The 18,514-nt window shown below is 36.8% G+C and overlaps 1 protein-coding gene across 1 annotated transcript in view; it reads left to right on the forward strand.

Annotated features, from left to right (window-relative positions):
- The window catches only part of LOC143150343 (dipeptidase 1), a 214,770-nt gene that overhangs the window by 126,013 nt on the left and 70,243 nt on the right, over window positions 1–18,514 (forward strand). The window contains exons 4-5 of the mRNA XM_076318535.1: window positions 5,233–5,513; window positions 5,972–6,128. Of these exons, the coding sequence (XP_076174650.1) occupies window positions 5,233–5,513; window positions 5,972–6,128 (438 nt within the window). The remainder of the gene's footprint in view (window positions 1–5,232; window positions 5,514–5,971; window positions 6,129–18,514) is intronic.

Consider the following 18,514-nt stretch of genomic DNA (forward strand, 5'->3'; position numbering starts at 1 on the left):
ACGGCTACACAGTAACGTAATTAAAAGAGCCCAACGAGAGGAAGTGGTCCGACTGTAAAACATGGGAAATGAGGTTTAAGACGAAAAACAAAACTGGTTATAGAATATTAATTTGCGATGATTTACAAGGTCTTGCTTCAATTATGAAAGGTTACATCATTAAATGTACCCAGTCGACCTGGGTCCTTACAATTAATACCATTCGGTTTAGAAAAAGCTTTGTCAACGTTGCAACTCGCCTACCCACAGCGAATTTACGTGCTTGTGACATGGGTTCCAACTCCAGTATTTGTTTTCTTATCGATGTGTGCGTCGTCAGAACTGTGACGAATTGGTGCAATGAGATTGAATCATTCAATAAGCCAAATTGTAACTATAAGAGAACTTCCAAGTAGGACTATAAAGTTACTACCTACTAAATGTAGAAGGATCGCCTTAACCGAAATTAGGTTTCACAACCTCCTTAATTATCCGAGTGTCTCTGTATTAAGAGTACTTACTCTAAACTGCAATTCTTCTGGTATATTTTGAGACTTTCTCTAACAAATCGGTGTCATACTTCTGTATCGAGTTTGTATATCTATATTTCGTCTATATTTTCAGAGTATATACAATTCTTTTCATGTAAAAAATAATTAAAATTGCAAGAGTTAAACATAACCTTGTTACGTTTACGAATCTAGTAATATCCTGAAATATTATTTTTGAGGACATACACTTTCAGGAAATAAAATTAAAAAGGAAACGATAATTTTATTGTTCAAGATTTAAATACTCTTTTAAACAATTCCTGATATTTTCACCCTCATAAATATAAAATTGGCACGTGATCACACGTCGCTTTCTACAACAAGAAAAAGAACTCTCCAGTGTATGTCGGTCCGATAAAAGTTTCGCCGGTGTTAAGAGTGTTAGCGAATGGTTGAGGGATTTGAAGACACGCGTGGAAAATCCGCCTCAGTTTTACTCTACTTTATGGGAGTTAGGATAAGTGCGAAGGAAAGTTTCACAGTGTCTGCAATGCGTCTCAGCAGAATGCTCTTGAGGATATCTCCTTGGCTACGTGAAAGTATTGCTCTGGTTGCCATATTTTTCGAGCGATCGTGTTGCAACTGTTCGTCTGGCCACACGTAATCCACTTTTTAACGGAGAGTTAAATGCTTGTTACCGGCATGGCTTCCGAACACTCTCAAACTACTTATCCGTATCAGGCATTCACACTTCTCTGTTCGATTTTACGAGAAACTAGCAATGAGGATTGCGCCAATTTTGGTATTTTAACGAGTTTTTAATTTAAACCAAACAATTGTTTTTAGATATGATGTGGAACGTAGTTAGGACTCGAATAACGTAAAACATTATTAATCAAAGTGGATCTGTAATAAAATGTATAAACTGAAGTAGAGAAAAGACATATCTGTAAAATATTTTCATTCATATGTAAAATGTTGTTATCAAAAATCAATTATACTGTATTGAGGTATCAAGTGGATATCTAAACAAATTATTATTGTTAGTAGAACATATCTACTCTCTGATCCTTTTTATTGTATCGATATAATTTAAATATCAAACGTCATTGATACCTCGACAAGACAATAAGGTACCTATTCGACTATCAGTATTAAGGATTATTTGAATAACGTTGTAGAAATTTGTATATAGATTATTTGTACGAGTTTGTGTGAATTCCTTATCTTAATTAAAGCTAATCAATTTGTAATTAAGTACAAATACATATTTCAATACTTTTTTAAATAAGTGTAAATTATTGATACTCGTATTTTGTAGACTTGAACAATTTTCGCAGTACCTTCAATGATCTCACTGTCTTGATATGCCTTTCACCATTTTTGTTTCTTTTCTTTTCTACGTGGGGGAAATCTTCCAGATTCCCCCGATTCCACTCCCACGACTGCCTGGTTGCACGGGGACGGGAGGATAGCTCCTACTGTCCACCGCCACTGCGGCCTTTATCTTGTATTCTTGAAGGAAAGGATCAGTCCTCTTCTCGAAATACGCAGCGCGTCTGCCCAGGGCACCAATTAGCCTCTACAACCGCGGCGCCGGTAGTCGAAATGCCCCTTTGAATGATATAGGTTGAATGAAATACCAACGTATTCAGCTTGGACTTGTATCACTGTTTACTTGTGGTGGCGTACACTCGCGTCTCTTACTGTCGAACCAGGTCGAGCATCTCGAATATTTCTCTCACAAAGTTCTCTCCGCTCTCCTAAAGTTACGACTACTATATATATACACAAGGGAGTTTGCTTTTCTACTCTAAAATTTCTTTCACCCTCGCCTACTCCTTGGCGAGGTCCTTAGCACGTTTCCTTGGAACTGCGAGGTGTTACGGTGGGAAAATCGAAAGTTTCCGTGGCGTAGCAGGATTTCCTTCAGGCCCATTACTCCTGACACATCGGTCGCAGTCCTTCGGGCCTGTACAAGGGACTTTCTAAAGATCCTTGATTTATGACGCCCGCAACTAACCATCGAAGCAGCGGCGAGAATGCTGCGTAACCAGGCTTGGGAGAAAGTTTGGTAAAAACATACTTCCTCAAAAATGACTTTCACCTATCCCAAAGAAGAGACTCTCGTTGAGATGTATGCACCACTAGTACCTCAGTCCTATGCAATGCTACTTCCAAAACGAGGCACTGGGTATTCTCGTGGATCCGCTGGACAGCCTAGTGGCCCCTAACAGCTAGTATTAACGGGCCGTCAGGATAACATCGGAGAGGTCTTTGGCCCGCAGAACGATATCGTACCTGGGATTCCATAGCAGAAGTCCTATGTACGCATCACGTACCCCTGCGAAAATCTGATGCATCACCTCTCTCCGCTTCATCCTGTATAGGTCTAAGTACTCTGTCTAATGCCACCCACCCTTTTTTCTTTCGTGGGTGAAATCTTTGAAAGATTCCTTGCACTCAAACTTGGGCTGTAGGGCCTACCAACTACAATCTCCATGGCGGCTATCCTCACACTTTGTCGAGCAAATACCAGCAACCACAAGCTAGCAAAGTTTCTGATGTCTCCCTTCGTGAAGCGGATCCTGCGCGTGCTTAAGTCTGGAGGGATGGCCTTCTGTGCCCGCCCCTCCCTGTGTCACGCTAGGCTATGGAGGCCTGCTCCAACCCCTACCCGCATACTCGCGCTCGCGCTCCGTGGCTTCCTTCTGCAGCATTATCTGATCGCAGAAGGAACTCACGACCACCACCATGACCCGTACCACGCTTAGCAGCGTGAGGTTCCCACCGATTATCCCCACTAGGACATAATGTTCCTTCGTCCAGGCGAAACACACTTCCAGTGTGTGCTCAGCCGTGTCCCGGTCACTGTGGTAGTGCCAATAGTGCGTTGATTCGTCTTTACCTATACGGTGTAGGTACTGCCCGAAAAACACCTGCACCATGCAGTAGGTGAAACTACCAAACCCTTTGTCGACCCATTCCAAAAGGAGCGGCTGAACAGTCTCCACAATCCACTGGCCAGCAGTAGCGTGTGCCATTCGTTGCTAACATGATCGGTGCCAAAGTTCCCCAACTTCTCCTCCCCCCTCCCCCCAGCACACGGAACTTACAATGCCTGTCGAACACGGCCTCGTATGACACAGTCCTATATCCCCGAGTGATCCGCAGTGCAAACCGCCCATGCACCCGACGCAGCAGTGTCATTGTGGTGCTTGTTCACATCGAGGAGGCACAACAGTTGGTATGCGTGCAGAGAGTCTGTGGGTCTGGGTTCCTTCCAAAGAAGGGACATCCTAGCTACCTTCCATTGGGATAGGAATCACCCAGCTTCCAAACAGCGGCTAAAGAGTCACCGGAGGTAGTCTCTGAGCACTCCACGGGTCAGAATCCAAACCCGACCTGGCATCCCAATAGGACCAGGGGTGGTATCCTTTGCCCTGAACCGTCCGATGACTGCTATCAGCTCTTCTACTGTAACCTCCAGGTCGGCGGACCAGGCGGTCGGGTCCGCTGATGAACGCGGGGTGCTGTTGCCGGGCACATCCGGTGCTTCCCCGTGCTGTGGTGTGAGGACCCGCTTTGTCCCTTTACCCTCGGCGATGGAGTAGGGCCACACTACACTACTACACATTACGTGGAGGCCGCGAAATGGGCGGTCGTGAATTGGGGCTCATACGGTCCCCGTAGCCACGCCCAGCGGTCCGGAAATAAGAAGTACTCCCGTTCCGTCAGCGTGGGGTTTATCTTGGTTACGCCCTCGGGAGAAAGCGCTGGCTCCTCCCCCTCCGAGAGCGTCACAATCTCCGTGAGGCACGTGTGGAGATACGCCCACCCCTAGAACAATGGGGGGTCAAGAACTTCGACAATCGCGGGTACCCAAAATTGGAGCTTATTCAACACTATCCTGTATGGATGTTCTCGGGTCTAGATGAGCTCTTTTCAGCTTTGGGACTTGGCCCGTGCCATGGCGACTTACAGCTCATCGGATCCGCTCATACTCAACTTAGTGTATAAGATATAAATTACTTGAAAGAGTAACGACTGTTGTTATTATTTATATTCAATTTGGCTATATTTAGCCATTTATAAAGTTACGAATTATAACTTTATAGTTGTATTTGCAATAACGGGTATTTGGCCGATGCAATTTCGCGTACTTTGTGTTCCGCGCGGTGAATCGAATTGCTTGGTCTATCGCAATTACTCTGCTGGTTCTTTTGCTACTACTTTGCAACTACTGAGCGCCGCGACTACTAGACCGCTGCCGAATTCCGGCTCTTCTCGCTGAAGAGGAAATAATTGATTCGCGATTGAACCACGTTTCCACTATCCCGTGATCCGCCCAGTCACGTGGGCCAATCATCGTACGTTCGAACTAGATTACGGGCAGTGGAATGTTGGGTAGCTCGTGGAATTTTGTGCTATCGAATCTTCTAGAAGCTCAGTGATACAACCTCTTGTATAGTTTTGCAGGAAAATTATCGTTCACAGGGTTATTGGAAAAAGAAGCAGGCCACGAGTCGCCGAACATTACAAAATGTAGGCAAAAGCTGCCTGAGAGTCGTTGCCTTTGTTTCTGGAATTCTCACTAGTGTATTAAACGAATATAATGTAATATTTTGAGCAACAGTAGAGCACACAATAAAATAAATAACGAAGAAAGTACCGATAATATTTAACTGTATTAATGTATATTCAAGTATGTATCATAAATTATTTAAGTAATAATATTGAAAATTACAACTATTGCTTACAGACGACGTGTCTAACAGAACTGCCAGATGTGGCGCCGTGCAATGGCACAGTGCGACTGCCACCGCCGTGCGAAGATTCCCCTAGCAGCGGCAGCAGCAAAGATCGGAGAGAAGAGAGTCCTCGTAGAAGATGCCGAGTATTGGCGCCCATCTTGCTGCTAGTGGCAGCTCTACTTCTCGGAGGACTTTGTCTACCGTTGCTTCTACAATCCGCGCCTGTTACGCATCAGCAGAGGCTGGATGTGATCAGGAGGATTCTCACTGAAGTGCCTCTGATCGACGGGTAAGTTGATACGTATGTTTACGTAAAATCTCGCAATACGTATTATGAAACTTTGTAACTGTTTCGGTAGAAATAGTACACAGTAATTTCTGTTTATTAGTGACAATTATTGTTCCACGTTAAAGTAACGGAATCAGTCCCAATATTGTTTGTTTCTTCAGCGTGAACGATTCATCTGGCAGGATACCGAGCTTACCGAGTTCTATCTTGAATTTAGTAAAAGATGGAAAAATTGAATAGTATGTTAATGTCATTTCTCTACAATTTCACTTTTTTTCATAAATACAACAATGTACCCGATAAATGGAAATTGCAAAAATTCGAATCGTTTAAATTATATTTTGCATCCCTTTTCGTAACTTCGAATCGAGTTTGTTTATTATATTTTGGTTTGACTTTGTATCAAATTTGAAAGTAGTATTTTTTCATGAAACATTTTCCACGCTATTGTTTTTCAGGCACAATGATTTGCCTTGGAACGTCAGAAAGTTCGTACACAATCAACTTGGCGAGGTGAATTTGAGCAGCGATCTCGGCAGGGTTGATCCCTGGGCCACATCACACTGGAGTCACACAGACATTCCTAGATTACGTGCTGGTCTCGTCGGTGCACAGGTGAGTATATCTAGAGTAACGTTTCAACTTCGTAACTTTTTCACTTATCTCTAACTGTTATTTAACTCTCCAACACGTAATCTCTTTATTTAATTACTTCAAGCTGATTTACAGTTATCGTTTCGCGTTTTAAATAAACTTTACAATCACATTGTGGCTCTCTCCAGCCTCCGTTTTAATAAGTACTTTTAACCAACAATTCAAAATATATAGATGTAGTTAAATATAGAATTACATGTGAAATGTGTAAGTGTTTTTTATTATTATTTTATCAAATTCTTTGCAGTCATTTGTAAGTGATTGTAAACTATTTAAGAAGTATATGTGTAGGTACATACTATTCTGTAAATACATAAAGAATGTTTAGGATTTGTAGACGTATAAGACGTAAAGATTAATTCTACACTAATTTCTAAATCGAGTAAAAATGCTCAGTTAAAATGAGTAATTTCCTTTTTTACGTTTATATTTGATTTGTATCATTTTCTTATGTACTTATGCTTTTTTTATTAATATATGCATTAATACATGCATTAATATATGCATGCATATATCGATAAAATAAAAAGCATATACATATCTATTGTACCTTGTGCAATCAATTATATACACAAATGAATAAAAAAATATATTAAATATATAACTGTTTCGATTGGCTAAATTGAACAAAGGCAAAAGTTCACCGCCTGGAGAGGAACGCAAACGAAATAAAATATGACAAAGTACGATGAGTTCGTGAACGCATCTCACGATCAGATACGTTTTGCGTCTCACTTTGTCGTGTTTTTGTTTCATTCGCGTTTCTCATCAACTGGTGGACTTCAACACATGCCCAATTTAGAAAATAGTGACAATACGTCTGCGTGAAGGAGAATAGGTGATACGAGTGGACAATTACTATTTTTCCTGTACCGTTTTAATTTGTCAGAACCTGGTCAATTTCTCGTGCGGCTACGGACATGTTTTAATGAATCATATTGCGTTCATAATTGGTAATTATGTTGATTGTGATTAATTGAATAGTAAATTGAAGTAGTTTTATCAAGGATGCGATTATTTTACAACGTCAAATTCTATACGCGAACAAACCCAAATTAACTCGGTAGCACGTACAATATTTACTGTGATATTTTGGAGCAAATGTAATATGTTTTCTGTAAAATCGATTTTAAAAATTTGCATAGTATACTCGATAACATTACTTGGTTTCGTTTGAGGGATGTACAATTAGTTGTCAGTTCCTGCACCCTACAATTCTTTCTTCTTTACAGCGTGCTTATAGTATTGTGCAGTTGGAATGCTAGATGGCGTCACTGTAACAGTCTAACCTGAGTGCGCAGAATCATGGTACCGATCGCATAATATTGACTTACAATTAATTTACATCGTACTCGTTTTTAACACTCGGATTAAAGTAGTGCGTTCTAAACGTTTAATTCGACCACGTTTACATGAAACGACAGTACCAGACGTACCCCGTTTATGAACATTACGAACAAGATACCAATAAAGCATACAAATGTGTAATACATTTTACACTTGATATTTTTGGAAATAAATATAAATAATATGTTACATCTTTACCTAGTGCATTATACAGAGGGTCCCATTTAAATTAACGTAACAAAATATCTCGTAGATAATTAATACAAAAATAGAAATGAAACATAATACTAAAACAAAAACACATTTCATGATTTTGAAACATTTAAGTGGCATTATTATTTTTCAAATGTGCAAGGTCAACTTTTGTCAGAAACACTTTTTTAGAAAACCTTCATTTTTTTTTTTAATATTTAAAGAAATATTTATAAAATTGTTACAGTATTGCATTAATTTTTTACATTTATTAGGTTAATAAGAATGCAATGTATTGTTTTGGTACAAGAACGTAATAATAAATGCTCAAAATAATGACCTTCAGATGTGCAAGTAATAAACTCACCTCAGTTTCTCCCCTGTTAGTTTGACAGGCAATAGTGATTCGCTCTTTTATATTTTCTGGAGTGTCACTCGACTTTGAAAATCATTTTCGTGAAGTTCTTGGTCTGAGAAAACTTTGTATGGTTGGAACTTATAGCACTTTAAAATTCGTAAACACTCATTCACGATAATTGAGAAACATCTGAATTGTGAGCAACTATACCAATACACGAAATTTATTATTTCGAAAAAAAGTTGTGTCATGAAACAATTACTTCACTTGTTTCGATAAGGTACTTTTGAATGTAACATGTAAAGAATAATCTTTAAATTTTAAAACATAATAATTTGGTTCTTAATAGATTAATATTGATATCAAAAAGTTACAAACACACAAGTACGAAAGCTTTGTGAAAAAATTGATCAATGTTATCGAATTGGTACCGTGACAGTGCAACTCATGAAAATGACTTGATTCATGATTTCAGAAGTCTTTACTGAATTTCCTTCAGTACTGTTAGGATGATGGATCGATTTCAAATAAACACTTCCTTTGGTTTCACGAGTATTGAAGAATATTTCACATGTATTTACAGACGGTTGTATACAATAATTTACAATCATACTACGACACGATTCATGTACATTGCACATGGTTTCCAAGTCGCGTTAACAAGAAGAACGCGTGAGGGTAACGCAGGAAGAAACGCGTAATTGGATCTTGCTACTAGAGCACGTGATCGATAGAAGCACAGTGCCAGGACCGCGAATTTTAAACTATGTCCAACAAGTGTGAAAAGATACAGTTTCTCGCGTAAATATTCGAAAGTTTGCATCTCGTATTCTTATCAAATGAAATGCATTTCTTAGACTGAAGTTTGCAAAGTAATATTGCAACCAAGTGTAAGTAAAATTAGAAAAAATTCTTTCTAATAAATTATATTTATGTGATTTAAACTAGACCATTACTGTAATTAATTATTTAGAATTAGGATAAGGATCAATTTATTTCACATACTCACCATGATTCGTGTATTATTTATCAACCACAGCCCCTGTATTCGTAACTTGGAATCGTTCCTTACAGAAGAACATTTTCCCTCGTTCGTTGCTTTCTTTAGTTCTATATAGCACCGTGGATTTCGTCGTTCCGCCGAAAGAAAAAATGAATTCAACGAAATCCAATCGTTAAATACGTCAGAGTGCGTTATTCTTTCAAAATGGCTGCGCGCATCAGGGTTGGGTAGTATGACCTAATTATGATGACGGTATGTCGGCAGAATGCCATGTACCTACTATAAATGGATGCTCGTAAACCAATCCTGCATGTGCTGCATCACGATTATATCCTCTTGTAATAACAACCGTCTCACCCTGTCTGGTCACCACCGTAAATGACGAGGAGAGCTGCATGCACGGGAGCAACGGTTTGTGAATCGCATCTTCGCAGTGTCGTCAAGTGATTGACATGTCGACACCTACCACCACTTTTGCCTGACTTGGTCATCAACGCTGTCAAATTATCAATCGGTATCAGAGATTCTATTCTAAGACGGTTGATTAACCGACTCGATTTTTTTGAGATAATTAACTTTCGATGAAGTAATTCGTTCATTTAATGGAACAACGATTGGTAAAGGGACTGATTTCTTGAATCTGTTATTCGTAAGAAATTTATCGGAGTACAATATTATTCTTTAATCAAAGGAGCTCTGCGATGAATAAATATGATATAAGGTAATAGTCAGAATTTTATATTTCTAGTCATTACAAGTAAAAACATACGATCGCGGTATAAGTACGGTATTATTCGTGTAGTTTTTTTATTAATATATCGATACGCTATACATAAAAATGATTAAAACACCCAGTTTTACACCACATTAGTATTGAATACGTTATATTCGAAAGAATTTAATTCGTATTTAACTCCTTTTCCTTCTTTTCGTTTATTATCCTTTTTTAAATTCGACGCTGCCAGCGAAGTAATAAAATGTTGTCTTCTCTTCTCGATATTTAAAGCAACGTGTCCACTTGCGAATAAAACTGTCGCGAGTTGCTCTTGAGAGTGTTTCTCACTAATGGAGTGACTGTCCGACTCTCGTGCAGTCTTCATTGGCGAAAAATAGTCTCGAGAGCAACTCGCGACAGTTTTACACTCAAGTAGATACGTGACTTAATATTTGAGTCCCGAGATTTGTACTTATTCAGTGACTTTTGTACATTCTTTTCGTTCTATTATTTTTGCAACATTGTCGAACGTAAATTGAAATAGTAAACCGAAAAGGAAGATTGACTAAATGCTAAGGAAAGTGGGCAAAAATAAAAGCCAACGTATGGGTGAAAAAGTAACAACGCAACACAATATCGTTTTCGAATTAGTCGCTTTACTCATTCTCTTAAATAATACCATGGTTCTCTGATTTAGCAAAGAAATACAGAACAGTATTACAAATACAAATGCTTCAGTTTGAAAAAAAAAACAAAACATTACAGTATCAAAATTAAAAACATTACATTACATGTCTCCTGTCAGTCTCTGTAGTTACGATATATAATATGGAGTGTTCAGCATCTTCTGTGATTGTAAACGGAAAATTTGTTAAACTCTGAGAAAAGTATACGTCTAGCCAAGCGGTAGCTACGTGTTTTAAATATGAACTCACTTATATCGAAACTAAAGGGCATCGTTAAATTTTCTATGTCGTTTAAAAAGAAAGCATGATCAGGAAGCAATCGATGAATACATAAGGTATTTAATGAAGAAACAGGAATTGAAAAAAATAGAAGAAGCATCAACCTCAACTGCGTAGACGTGACGAAACGATTACTCAAGAAACATTTGAATGAAATATTCTGAAATTTGTCCTGCATTCAATGGTTCTTTCAAACATAGTAGATAATCCTTTCTTCCACAATATTTATTTTAATATTACATCAAAATGTTTGAAAATGATAAACCGTTGATTATTATGCAGAAGAATGGAAGATCTCTTTATAGAGAGTGTACAACGTTTGACAGATACCTTGAAGAATGTAAGATATCTGCGCTACATCTGATATATAGACAGCATGTCAAAGGAGTTTTCTCGTTATCACTGTACGCTGGATACAAGATTTGAAAAGAGAATCTGCTGCTGTGGTTCGCAGAAGGTTTCGTAGTTCACATACATCCGGAAGAACTTCAGGATTGATAAGTAATATTCACAATGATTCCGGGTTTTGTCTTAGAAAAATTAAATCAACACTAACAAACGATGGAAGCAACTTTTTGAAAACTTCTAGGATACATGATGTAAATAGAAAATTTGTAGAAGAAGAAGAAACATATGAAAATTGGAACTTCTGTATTTCAAAATTTAATAACAAGTTGAAAGTAAGTCCCTGTCAAAGACAGATCAGATACACTAGAAGTATATAAAATTCTTCAAACTATTTTACCAAGTCATACTATATTGTATGTTGCCTCCATACCTTGAATCTTGGTGTTTCTGTTGATATATTGAAAGTTATATCAAACGGGTTATTTCAAAGTGTAATATTTTATGGAGAATAGCAGTACGTCCAAAATCAGTCGAAATCCTTTGCGAGGACATTTTTACACGACTAGACAAAACGTGATGGAATTCGCTCTACAATGTGTTGAAAAAGTATTTCATTCATTACAATAAGTCATTCTTTTATATTTGCTTCCAAGTGTTGATTGAACACCTGTTGAGTGACCGCCAAAGTATTTAAAAATGTTTTGTCTACATCGATATATTAACTCCAGTAAAAAAATTAGTCCATGTGTATGCATTAATTTTTAAGAATATCAATTTGCCTCGTAATTTTGCACTTAACGTTTCCTTGAACAGTATTTCGAATTTCAGTTACAAAAATTCCAATAATCGAAGTCGTAGGTGTCAGACGTATAGGTAATATTTCGTAATGCTACATTATTTACTATATTAAAATAACTACATATAATGGTACACTCTTCTAAAACTTTGTACCATGACTTTTCTAAAAAAAAAAAGTATACTTGTAGAAATATTTAACAAATGGAGTAAAAATTTTGGACCTTTATTTTAGACATTTTACATCTTTGAGATAATAATCAGATGTTAACGTATTTACTCGAATTAAGTACTTACATTCGCTTGATGACCACACTCATCGATTAAACACATTGATTTCTTAAAGGATGAATTATAGAGAAGTATTCGTAACCGGTGTTTATTCTTCTTCTACCTATTTTCGTTCTAGAGAATGCTTAAGCTTAAAATACATGTCTGGTAACACTTTTTCTTTTATGGGGGAAATGTTTCGAAGACTTCTTCGATTTCTTGGGACGAGATCAGGGCGAGTGTGGAATTCTCTGCCTCGGATACTCTAGGGGCGGAGCCTACCCATTAAAACTCTCACGGTGATCATCCTCGCACGACCACAGGGGGCACCAGAACTATTTACCAGCGATCTAATTCAATCTTCCCGTCTATCTCTGTCACAGCGACGGATCACGTTGCCATGCCGCTACCCCTAAAGTGGCCGCACGATTGGCGAGTGTGAGACTCAAACTCACGGTTGCCCGCGGTTTCCTCGTTGCGCCCTAGTGAGAGAGAAACGGAAGAATAAATGTCTCTCCCCTTTGCCGCTGGCAACGCAGTCATACACACGCGTGTACACGCATACACACTGGTCTAGTAGAGGAGAAACCTCCCAAACGGTTTCTGGGATCTATCTGGGAAGGTCTAAGCATTTTAAACCCTTTTCTGATGTCCCAAAAGAGACGTGCATACTTTTTTGTTGAACCTTCATCATCGATCTGACGACGAATTATCACATTCCATTGCTCAACACGACGACCGACCTTCATTTGTTTATACTTCTTAATACTTAAGAGTATAATTGTTTATACTCTTTGTACTTAAAATTCTCTTTATTTCTATCTCTTTATTTCTAATATTTACATTTTAGTACAAGATTAACTAAACGTAGAGTAGAGTTTTTTTTAGACAGGCACATAAAATATCATATAATACTTAACGTACAAACATAACGTACCGTTAATTATTTTATTTTAGATTTCTTTAATTGTTATTTCTGCATGCAGTATTTCCATTGCTCAATTAAATACATCTTCGAGAGTATTTTTACAATAGTTTTTAACCGCATCAAATTTTCTTCCACGCTTATAAAATTTGCTTTTTGTTTCAGTTGCACACTTTGCTAAATAGCCAGGGGGTAGAATGCATCTTTCCAAAATTTATTTACCGTGTTATAAAATTTTGCAAAGACTTGGTGGCATGGAATACCGTGACTACTTTTGTTTAAATAGTTCAATTGTTTTGAAATAAAATTCTTCAAATATTTCTAAATCTATTTCGAACTGGCAATATATCGCAATTAAAATTACATTCAACTTTTGTAATGAATAACGGTTTAAGTGGCTTCAAGTAAACTTATTCTTAAAAGTGGCAAAAAACTTAAATAACTTAATTAAAAGCGGCAGGAAGTATTTTTTAGTAATGTTTAAATTTTGTTATGGGACAAACTTGATGTCAACTACTTTTAAATATTTTTTAGAGACCTTCTCAACATTCAAGTATTCATAAATTATATTGTTTGTATACGGCTTAAGAAATACCTATGTGCCATTTTGACGTTTCCAAAGTTATCACAAATATTTGGAGTATATCACAGTAGACTTTAGTTTTCCCAATTTCTCCTATACTCTCACTCTTCTGGCATTCTGCTATTCTATGTTTTCTGTTTTTTGCTTCTCAGTTTCGACGATTCCTCGATCCTCCAGCATTCTTGGACGCAAGTATAAGGTGACCAGACTTGCCCGAAAGCGAACGAGTTTCCTATCCTATCGCTTTCTTTACTTTTCCACAATTTTCTCTACTTTCCTTTCCGGTTCTATTTTCTATCTTTTGCTATTCTATATCTATCTTTGTCTTTTCCTACGAGTTTTAAGGACGTGTTGTTCGACGCTGCGAGACAGATCAGAAAAGATCAGAGTTCGACACAGTAGAGTCGAGTTCACGTTTAGGAGTGCCGTAGTCACGTGCGCAGCAGTAAGTTAGCCTAGGTGTGTCGTTAAATAAATCGAAGTATTTTTAAGAAGTGAAGGTGTAGTTGTTTTTGGCGTTCCCACCTTTCACATTTCACTTATGATGGAATGAAATAATTGAAATATATGTACCCACGTAAAACAAGTAATTGAAACTTGTTTAAAAGATTTAATTTCGAATTTCAATGTTTTCTCCAGACGAGTGTACATCGGCGATAGAATCACACGAAAGACGATGCAACATTGAAAGTTTTATTTAGTAATAATTTCAGAAAAATGAATATGTTCCAACGTTTATTATTAGAAGAGTTAAATTCCTAAGTGGACTTTAAGCGTGAGTAGTCGATCGGTTCAATTCGATCGATTGTGTTTAAATTTTGAAAAATTCAAGTATATTTCGAAAATCATATTTTAGAGGACACGTGTTCGTTCGAAATGTTTCGTTCTAACCTTTACGAGCTCTGCGAACAAATGAAATTTATACTATCACATCAGGTAATTACTTCCACGTGACACACGTAAATACTATTTTTCGTATTTAATTGTCACATGAAATTTATAATGGAATAATTTAAATGTTCGATCAAAATTTTTTCCGTACGGTGTCAACTGCACTGGTGTGTACACAGAAGGCCCCTATGCTGATGGTGCTTCTATTCGTACGTGCACAAGAGGTAAAAAGGGGATATGTATTATGCAGGCAGGATTCCAATGATATCCAAAGTGATTGACGTATCGACATGTGTCATCTCTTTTAGTCAATTTTCTCGTTATTCGTACAATGAAATTTCAGTTCTTTTTATTTCCAATTTTCAATGTTGAATTAATCAAGCTTGAAGGGATACGCGTTTCAAACAAGATAGGTAGCTACGATCGCAGCACGTAAGTGAAAAATTCGTCGTGTATATTTGAACGTTACAAAGTTCTCGTAAATGTTGCGATCTTTTCGTTTGTATTATACTTTGGCATCAACTTAAATCATTTCCATCAAATGCGGACATATCCATTCATTTTACTTGATCATTAACAAGGTGACGGATATATATCCGAGCACAATCGATATTAAAAATGTTCCTATAGAGTTTCATTACACTTTTCATCGATCTAAGGAACAAAATTCAGTGACATGGACATACTTTTCAAATCACCTAATTATGGAAGTGGGTTAAGACTCTCCAGCGCGTGGCGCTCTGATTTGGAGCTCTCTAGTAAAACTACGATAAAATGTAACCTCATTGCCCCATTAATACCGAACAGATAGAGATAGAGGTAATTTTTGGAATCGAAAATACCCTTGTAGAAGAAAGATCATCATGCCTGTTTGACTTGAAACCCTTTATTCGTATAGAGTAAAAATAATCCATTCAAAATAGTTTATCCAAAAGTGGATGGTGTACGATGGTAAGAGAAGGTTTGCACAGTGGTTAAATACAAATCAGAAAAACTGGAACATGTAATATTCTAATCTATTTTCGCTTTATTCGAAAGAGATTATGGAGTTTAATTGGTAGTCTGAATACAATTTATTAACATGCGATACAGATTTTTCATATCAAGTGAAATTGTTTAAAGAATAGAAATATGACCCGCCAAGAAATAAATATAATCCGTAGAAAGGTAATTAAATTGCAACTAATACTAGAAACAGAAATATCGCAATTTCGTTTTATAACAATGTTCATATATTGCGCAAAACACGACTGCAATGGTTTTGCAGTATGATGTATTACCAACATCCAGATACTAATCGATTTTTTCTCGACTATCGACTTGTACCCTGGTGTGAATTCTTCTTTAGTCCCTGAAGACACTGATCTCTCCAATAATTTCACCTTTTTGTCACTCAATCTGAATCATGGCTCACCATAATTGTAAATTTATTTATAATACAGAACTTAGTGTAGTGTTTTGGAATTGTAGAGGTCTACTTAATTCCAAAGAGGAATCCCAAATTCTCTTACAGAACACAAATGTGTTTATTGATTCTGAAACCTGGCTCTTTCCAAACAAAAGATTTGAATCACAGATGTTACAAGAGGATAGTACGTTCTTCATTAAAATCTTATTTACTGATAAAGCTACATTTACAAATCATGGACAAGTTAATCTTCTTAATAATGCACTATTGGTTAACGGAAAATCCATTATAGTTAACCTTTTGTAACCTTCTATAATGAATGTAAATAAAAAAATCGTATCTTTCCATTAAAAAAAAACGGATTTAACCTTTATATGAACTTTACACCTTTGTCTATGTATAAACAAATTATTAATATCGAATTATGTGCTCTTCGAAACCTAGCACTTTTCTGTGAATCTTTCATTCTACTGTTAAAAATAAGTGACTTGTTGAGACGGGTTATTTTAGATGTCTGACCATATATATTACAATGTAAGTTAATGCTTCTGGCATTGTAATATACAAGGTGAAACATCTAAAATAGATTATATATATGTTTGCATATAAGAAGCAAGTAATGCACAATAGTTATAAGTAAGGAAATAGATGAAGCATTGAAGGTGGTAAGATAAGTCAACTAAACCCGTGTAATTATTGCGTGAATAATGTAAGGCCAAAGTTTCTCTCCAGTTTTCTTAGTCCTCCTATTTCTCGAAGTTCAACTGGTACCGATACACAAACTTGTCGAAGTTTCAAATGTAACGTAGCTCAAACCGATTACGCAATCAGTACGTGACTTCTCAGCTTTGGCTTCGTAGTTGATCAAAATTAAATCCTTTATATGATTCCTGTTCAATAATTCGTACAGTGAACTAACTGAAACGAATGAGCCAGGTATAGTACATAATTAAAGGAAGTACATACGTTCCATATGTTTGTCTCTGGAACTATTTACAGAGTGTAAAACTATATAATAAAAAGAGAAAAGTTAGGACACTGTACGTCTTACCGCACACGCAAAAACAATGATAGAGAAGATTTGTAAAAATCGCGAAAAGCTCGCGTGGAAAATGCGAGACAGATTTCTCTCGGCGGATGCTTCTGCGGAAATTCGTGAAAGTTTTTCACGAAGTTTTAAGGCAGGTCATTCGTAATTCAAAGATACCTCCATCCTGTATGCATCCATGTATGCGTGAAATGTTTGCATTTTCAAACTTCCCGGAAATTATGTTAGTTCATTCCAAGTGTTTGTTTTCTTCGACGTTAGTTCACAATTTGCAAACATCCCCCGAAAGGTAAACTCATAAGGAAAGGTTCAACCTGCAGGCTAGTTTCTTTTCCCATTGTGCAATTCTACGTTTCTGTCGATCTACTCACGTTCACGTGTGGTCCCTTAATTCTCAAAGTAGCGAGAAGTAGCGAAAAGTTCATTCGTTACACTTTACGTAATATCGTAGATGATGAAGGTTCTACTGTAATGTCAAATAACGTTACTACAAAAGTGATTTGGTAAATGATGTTGAAAAATGCCATGAATAAATCGTCTTTCAGAGATCCATTCACAGAGGAGTCGACGGTATGATTGAAGCACCGCAAACAGAAAATAACGAAATATCAAACCAATGATTGGTACACTCCTTCTCTCTGTGATCGCTGAAATAGATTTGATGAATACGAATGGGTGTATTAAGCGTCGAAGGTGGAATGTGTTCGTTTATACTCGAATTTATGTTCACAATTTATACGGAATTTTCGCTTGAAGGAAAAAAAGGAGTGAACGATTTGATATTTCAATAACTTTTGGAATTATTGTAACAAAAACGAATCTACGATCACTTTCGTTTAGTATACCGCGTGCTTCTAAACTACATTTTATTAATTCCACTGATAAAACAATTTCGTGAAAGTATCGGTTCGCCAATGCTTCCTTTCTTTGTGATTTAAACTAAGAAATGTATAGCAATGTCGTTTGTAAGAATCTGATTGATTTTGAAATAACCTTTAAGAAATAAAAATAAAAATGTAGGTCTTTATTTATCAGGTTTTGCATGGAAAAGGTAATTTACTGTTTTTCCTTCTAATCAACTTTATTAGGGAATGTTTATATAAATCCACACAAAATAACTGCTTCTTAACTCTACAGAACTATCTACATATTTATTTTACGTTGACAAGATTTATGGAACCAATTAGATGTTATTTAAAACATAAACAATTGTTTTCTTTTATGATGGCTTTAATAACATTCTCTGTAGTATTATTATAATAATAGTCCCTATCAAGTTATCACAACATTATCCCCACCATTATTTATTTTCATCTTCAATGTATATACTATTATATATGAAGTTGAGCTAGTTGGATAGATACAAGCGTCAAATTTCAGATATTTCCCTTTCAAGTTGCCTCAACTCAGTTCCGAGTTTATGATAACCTGAAAGTGTTGCAACTGTCATTTATAATTTAAACAATTTCACTCGAAGTGCAGTCCATTTTTATTGTGTA

Source organism: Ptiloglossa arizonensis, chromosome 8, assembly GCF_051014685.1.
Source record: "Ptiloglossa arizonensis isolate GNS036 chromosome 8, iyPtiAriz1_principal, whole genome shotgun sequence".
NCBI lineage: Eukaryota > Metazoa > Arthropoda > Insecta > Hymenoptera > Colletidae > Ptiloglossa > Ptiloglossa arizonensis.